The sequence below is a fragment of the Strix uralensis genome, chromosome 12 (assembly GCF_047716275.1).
Source record: "Strix uralensis isolate ZFMK-TIS-50842 chromosome 12, bStrUra1, whole genome shotgun sequence".
Classification (NCBI taxonomy): Eukaryota; Metazoa; Chordata; class Aves; order Strigiformes; family Strigidae; genus Strix; species Strix uralensis.
In genome coordinates, this window is record NC_133983.1 from 2,761,199 (window position 1) to 2,767,729 (window position 6,531).

A 6,531-nucleotide genomic window follows, 5' to 3' on the forward strand; every position below is an offset into this window, starting at 1 on the left:
TTTCCTACTGCTCGGTCTCAGCCAGGGGAAAAACCAACAAACACACGGGTACGCGCTGCGGATAAATCCCGGCGAGCGCAGGAGCGCGGCTGTGAGCGAGCGGGGCAGAACCGGACCACCGGCGTCTCGTCCCTGCAGCCTGCGTGGCCGGAGCCAGCCCCGGCACGATGCTCCTCATCCCGCTGCCAGCCTGGCTGGCCCTGGGCATCCTGCAGCTGCCCCTTGGCAGCACCCAGGTAAGGACATTTGTGCCTCCCCTCCAGCCCCCTTGCAGATTGGGGGCTTCTAAGCACCCACCTCTCACACCCCAGCACCCTGGCACTGCCCCGGGGAGGGGAGGGTACAGCATGGCTACGGTGCTCACGGAGCTGCCCGGGGCCAGAAGGGACGGGTCGTGGGGCTTTTCCCCTGCAGCAGCAAGACGATGCTAAACCCACCCAGGGCATCCGAGCCGCTCCTCGGCATCCAAGTGCCGGGGCAGGACTGAGCAGAGGGGCTGAGGCTGGAGCAGATATGGAGGCAGGGGTAGACCCCGCACTGGGATGGGGAGGAAAGGGCTCTGCCCAGGGCAGGGCATCCAAACCAACTCTGACCCTTGGAAGGGTCCCCACGGGCTGCGGCAGGGTGGCGGGGGAGCCCAGCAGGTGACAGGGATGTCCTTGTGTCCCCCCAGGAGTGCCTGAGCCCACAGCAGGCGCTCAGCGCAGTGCGGCAGATGCAGAAGCTACTGGCGGCACAGGAGGCTGCCCACTTGCGGGGCACGCGTGGTCTCCGGCAGCAGCTCTCTGTCCTCCAGAGCCGCCTCCAGAGACAGGCCACCAAACGCAACGGTAACCCTGGCCGGGTCACTGCTGTGGGGGTGACACCCCCACGGGGCCACCTTGGACCCCTAGACCCCCAGCGAGCAGCCTGGGCAAGGGACCTCCAGCTCCTCGCCGGGGCTGGGGTCAGATCCAGTCTGGTGATGTCTGTCCTCACCTGTGTCTGTCTGTCCACAGAGACCTGTCCGCAGCTGGCGGTGCCCCTGAACGGGCGGATGCTGGGCCGGAGCACACGGGTGGGCCACGACGTTCACTTCGTCTGCGACGCCGGCTTCCGGCTGGTGGGCTCGGAGACACGCGCCTGCCGGCACGACCGCACATGGAGCGGCACCCAGCCCTTCTGCAGAAGTGAAGTGGAGCAGGGTTGGGGCGTTGGGGGCTCAGCCCTGCCTGGGGGCTCCTGCACCACCCCAAGCCGCAGGGTCCCATCGCCCTGCTCCCTTGGCTGCAGGGAGAGCAGCCCAGAGGCCGCAGCAATGGGCACCGAGGCTGGGCAGCAGGATGGGGTGAGGATGCGCCTCTCCAGCTGGTGTTCATGAGCTCCTTCTCCCTAGGTATTGATGACTGTTCCAGCAATCCGTGTGCCAACAGCGGGACCTGTGTGGATGGCAACCAGAGCTACACGTGCCTCTGCCCACGGGGCTGGTCAGGCCCCAGCTGCCAGAGCCCCATCTATGCCTGTAGGTGCCTGGGTTTGGGCTGCAGAGGATGGGGATGCTCAGGGGGTCAGCACCCAGTCACGCTGGACCCATCTCCTGCTTCCCTGGCAGCCAGTCCCCTGGGACCTCAGCCCTCACCCATCTCCCTGTGCCCCCCACCCCAGCAGTGACACCTGTTTCCCCCCACAGACTGGGTGACATTGAGCAACGCCTCCTTCAGCCGCCAGCCCCGCTGTGCCGAGGGCCGCGCAGGTTCCCGGCGCTGCAGCTGTGACGCTGGCTTCCAGATGCGAGCCAGCGGCGTGTGCCATGGTAAAAGGGGGGTGAAGATGGTGGGGAGGGGGGAAACTGAGGCTCAGCGGTGACAGGACCCCCAGCCATGCCCCACTCTGTCCCCCCAGATGTGGATGAGTGCCAGCTTTTCCAGTCCAGCCCCCAGACCCGGCTTTGCCTCCATGACTGCCTCAACCTCCCTGGTTCCTACCGTTGCCTCTGCCCCCCTGGCTACCTGCTTCGCGCTGACCGCAACACCTGTGAGGGTAAGAGTGGTGGGTGCAGGGCACGGAGCATCCCACAGGACCAGGGGTGCGGTGGGGAGCAGCGGGGATGGCCCCACTCACCCCATGCCACTGCCACAGACGTGAATGAGTGCACCGGGAAGCAGCACAACTGCACCCAGGGTGACCTCTGCATCAACACCTTTGGGGGCCACCGCTGCGTGCGCCCCAAGTGCCCCCCACCACGCCACAACACCAGCTACGTCAAGACCTCTGCCTTGTGAGTACTGCGCATGGCTTGGGCTGTGTCAAGCTCTGTCCCCCAGGTGACGGGTCCTACGGTGCCCTGGGGACCATATCATGTCACCCCGGGGGCAGCAGGGAGCGTGGCAGCCAGCGCTGGTAGCAAACTGCCATGTGGGGTAACTGGGTGGGCTCAGCATGCTCTCTGATGGTCTCAGGATGCCGGTGGCTAGGGGTGCAGGTGGAAGCACCCCAATACATGGGCTTTATCCAGGACCCCAGCCCCAGCCTGAGGGGAATGACACCATCTCCCCTCCACTGCACATCCATGCAGTGCTGTCATCTGCCATCCAGCAGGCAAAACCCCCCTGGTCCTGCTCTTGAGACTAAACTGTGGCCAACCACAAGCCACCGAAGCAGAGGAGCATCCCTGCTCCAGACAAGTTCCTCTGTGGAAGGCACATCTGAGCCTGGCTCCATCCCTGGCCTCCAGCTGGGACTGTGGTACCCCCAGTCCCAGCCTCAGAGCAGCATCCCTGCAAGGCATTTGCCTGGCAGAGGCAGGGATGGGAGAGAAATCTGCTGCTGCGCACACTTGGATGTGGCTGCTTTGGGTTGCTCTGCCACAGGACTGACACTGGGACTGGAGACGCTGCCTGCAGCACGGGCTAGGCTTGTTCGCAAGGATGTGGGCAGCTCTTTGAGAGTCAAACCACGGCGCTGAGCAGTGGTACCCCTTCTCTCCTGGCAGCCAGTGTGAGAGGAACCCCTGCCCCATGGAGAGCCGAGCCTGTCGCCTGGCTGCCACCTCCATCTCCTTCCACTACCTGCCGCTCCAGGCCAACCGCACCGTGCCCCGTGTCCTCTTCAAGATGTCCACCACCCGCTTCGTGGGCGACAGCCTACGCTTCGCCATCATGGGCGGCCGGGGACAGGGCGTCTTCACCGTGCGGCGCTCTGACCGGCAGATGGGAGAGCTGGTGCTCACCAGCCCTGTGGCGGGGCCGGTCACACTGGAGGTGGACCTGGAGATGAGTGAGTTCTCCCGCAAGGTCCTCCTGGGCAAGCACATCTTCAAGGTCACAGTCTTTGTGTCCCCATATGAGTTCTGATCCCCTTTGGAGGTGGGTGTGGGGCCAAGCCAGGGTCTCTCCTGGGGAGTGATGGAGCGGTTGCAGCTCAGCAGTTGCAGTTCTTGTCCCATTGGAGACATCCCTCTCCTGTAATGCTTGCTCATGGCTGGTAGGGCAAAGCCACCGCTGCAGAAATGGTGCCTGTCGCAAAGGCTGCAAGGAAAACCCTGCAGGCAAGGGGGGGACCAGCCTGGGGGTGCCTGCCTCTGCCAGCCCCCCTCCTCTCTGCCCGCACGGCACACAGAGGGGCATGGCAGAGCGAGCCGACGGCATGTGGTGTGCAGGGCCAGCTCCTTGTATCTTGTAACCTCTAATAAAAGAAAAGTGGCTGTAGGAAGGGTGTCCTCCTTGCTCTATGCCTGCTGTGTGGGAGCAGCCCCGTGCTCCTGGGACAAGCTGCTGGGGAGAGCTGGGGGCTGTGGTCACGGCAGGGTCCCCTTGCAGAGCTCGGGGTGTCAGAAGAGCTGCCAAGCCCACACAGGATCATGCAGTGTCCACGTCCCTCCCAGCACCACTGTTCCTGGGGGCCACCCAGTGCAGGACGGGGAGATGGGCTGAACACACTGTCCTGCACATCCTGCACAGCCAAGGCTTGTCCCCAGCCCTTTGGCAGGTGCCAGGAAAGCACAGCGGGGCTCCCTGGCACCAGGTGAGCAGGGGATGGTGCCCAGGGGCTGCGCTTCCCTGCGGCCAGGAGACTTCCCTCTGCAACAGCTCTGACAGGAGCCGAATGCATGGGCAGTCAAAGCTGCAGCTCCGCAGCTCGCTGAACACCCGAGCTGCTCCCCTGCTCCCACTTTGAGGAAAGGTCGGCAGGGAGAACAAAAGATGTGCAGCCCCCCATGGTCCTTGGGCACCCCATGCCACCACCAGCACGGCCAGACCCCTGCGCAGGGAGAGCTGCCAGCAGCTGGAGGGTGAAAAGGTGACGAGGGCCTTTGGGGACATGCTGCTCCCGGGACACCCTTCCCTCTGCACACAGAAGCCTTCTTAGGTGAGTGTCTGGCTGGCCCGTGCCAGTGCCCCTTGCACAAAGCAGCCGCTGTGCAGAGACCGCAGGCGGCTCATAAAGACCTCCTTATGCACCCGCGGCCGGCACTGCCACCAGCTCTGCTCGCCAGCTCCCGGGGTCGGCACGGCAGCTTTGCTGGAGGAGGGGGAAAAGCCTCCCCAGGGGCAGGAGAGCTGCGGGCTGGGCTGGCCGTGCTGCGTCACAAAAATCCACAGCTGGCCAGTGCCGACTGAGGAGAGAGGCTGGGACGCAAAGTAGAGAATTACAAGGGTAAATATTTATTCCTGCACATGAGGTGTCCCAGCCAAACTGGGCACCCCAAATGTGGTTTTTTACAGGTTTCTTATACCCTTCAAACCTTCAGGTACAACATGACTTGACTAATCACTAACACCCACATTATTTATTACTAATCATAGTAAAACTTTGCAAAGCAACAATATTTTTCCAGCATTCTTGCTGCTTGTCTATTGATCCAGATGTCCCTGGAGTCAGTCTTGCTGGAGTTACTGACCTATGGCACCAGACAACGCTGGGACATGTCAGAGGGGCTGGGATGCTGGCCTTATCTTGGTTTCCAAGGGGTATCCTTTATCTTTCATGGAGAAAGGTTCCATGAAGCAAGGTCCTTATTTCCAGGGCTAGGCTGTCCTTTAGTTAGTTTTACTTAAGCACAAACAATATTGAAGTCTCCAGTAAAATTCCACTACCTCATTACATCACAGTGTATAATCTGAACTAATATATATATTGACAAAATTAATGCATTGTCATACTACAAAGATTGGTTGATATAATAGTTAGGGAATTTTCCTAGCAGCTTCTGGGGAGTGGGACGGCTGGCTCCAGCTCACAACCAGCCTCCCACCCTTCTGCCGTCTGCTCCCAGAGACTCCCCAGCCTCTGTCACCTGGAAAATATTGGGTGTTTTCATAAAAACACAGCCAGCCTTACCAGCAACACTTCACAGCTGGCTTTGGGGAGGAGGATGAAGGGAAACACAGGCACCCTCCTCTCCTCCCACGGAGGCCTTTTGAAGGGTCATGACTTTTCTGGCCTTACCCACTCCCGGGAGGATTCACAGAATCACAGAATCGTCTAGGTTGGAAAAGACTTTGAAGATCCTCCAGTCCAACCACGAACCTAACATTGACAGTTCTCAACTACACCAGATCCCTCAGCACTATGTCAACCTGATTCTTAACCCCTCCAGGGATGGGGACTCCACCACCTCCCTGGGCAGCCCATTCCAACACCTGACTACCCGTTCTGTAAAGAAATGCTTCCTAATATCCAGTCTAAACCTTCCCTGGTGCAGCTTGAGACCATTACCTCTTGTCCTATCACTTGTTCCTTGGCTCAAGAGACTCATCCCCCCTCTCTGCACCCTCCTTTCAGGGAGTTGTAGAGGGCCAGGAGGTCTCCCCTCAGCCTCCTCTTCTCCAGACTAAACCCCCCCAGTTCCCTCAGCCGCTCCCCATCAGACCTGTGCTCCAGACCCTGCACCAGCTTCGTTGCCCTTCTCTGGACACGCTCGAGTCATTCAATGGCCTTTTTGGAGTGAGGGGCCCAAAACTGAACCCACTCATCGAGGTGCGGCCTCACCAGTGCCGAGTACAGGGGCAAGATCCCTTCCCTGTCCCTGCTGGCCACGCTATTTCTGATACAGGCCAGGATGCCACTGGCCTTCTTGGCCACCTGGGCACACTGCTGGCTCATGTTCAGCCGGCTGTCAGTCAACCCCCCCAGGTCCCTCTCTGACTGGCAGCTTGCCACCTCCCTTAGCAATGAAAGGCCAGGACAGAGGGACGGTGCAGGTCTTTCCAATCCAAATTACCCCGTGCCACCAGTTATAAAGCCCTTAGCTTGTAAAATCCCTGCCTCCACCTCAAACCATGCGAGGAGGCTGAAGGGTTTGTCCTCGGGTGGGGGTGGGGGGGGGGGAAAGGCTTCCTCTCAGAAAGCTGGTGCAGTAGCCAGGTTTCCCCCGGGTGTGGGACCCTCGCTGGGCCCGCAGGCCCCGCGGGGCCTGCGGGCCCAGCGAGGGCCCCACACCCGGGCCCATGTGGGGTGAGGCCTCGCTCCTTCTTCCCCCGCTCCACAGAGCGGCCGGCTGGCTCCCGGCGCTTTTTGTCCCCTGCGCCCCGCCGTAGCCCCGTCCGTTGC

At 61.2% G+C, this 6,531-nt stretch overlaps 1 protein-coding gene across 1 annotated transcript; it reads left to right on the top strand.

Annotated features, from left to right (window-relative positions):
* Positions 1-167: 167 nt before the first annotated feature.
* On the top strand, positions 168-3,332 carry LOC141948878 (fibulin-7-like). The gene is made up of 8 exons (XM_074881825.1): positions 168-236; positions 674-830; positions 999-1,169; positions 1,376-1,501; positions 1,670-1,792; positions 1,882-2,019; positions 2,119-2,257; positions 2,972-3,332. Exons 1-8 carry the CDS (start codon positions 168-170, stop codon positions 3,330-3,332), a joined length of 1,284 nt encoding a protein of 427 aa, XP_074737926.1.
* Positions 3,333-6,531: the final 3,199 nt, after the last annotated feature.

Coding starts and splice junctions, on each gene's coding strand:
- LOC141948878 (XM_074881825.1), top strand. CDS start 168: ATGCTCCTCATCCCGCTGCCAGCCTGGCTGGCCCTGGGCATCCTGCAG. Junction 1,170..1,375: donor CACCCAGCCCTTCTGCAGAA/GTGAAGTGGAGC, acceptor CCTTCTCCCTAG/GTATTGATGACTGTTCCAGC. Junction 2,020..2,118: donor TGACCGCAACACCTGTGAGG/GTAAGAGTGGTG, acceptor CCACTGCCACAG/ACGTGAATGAGTGCACCGGG.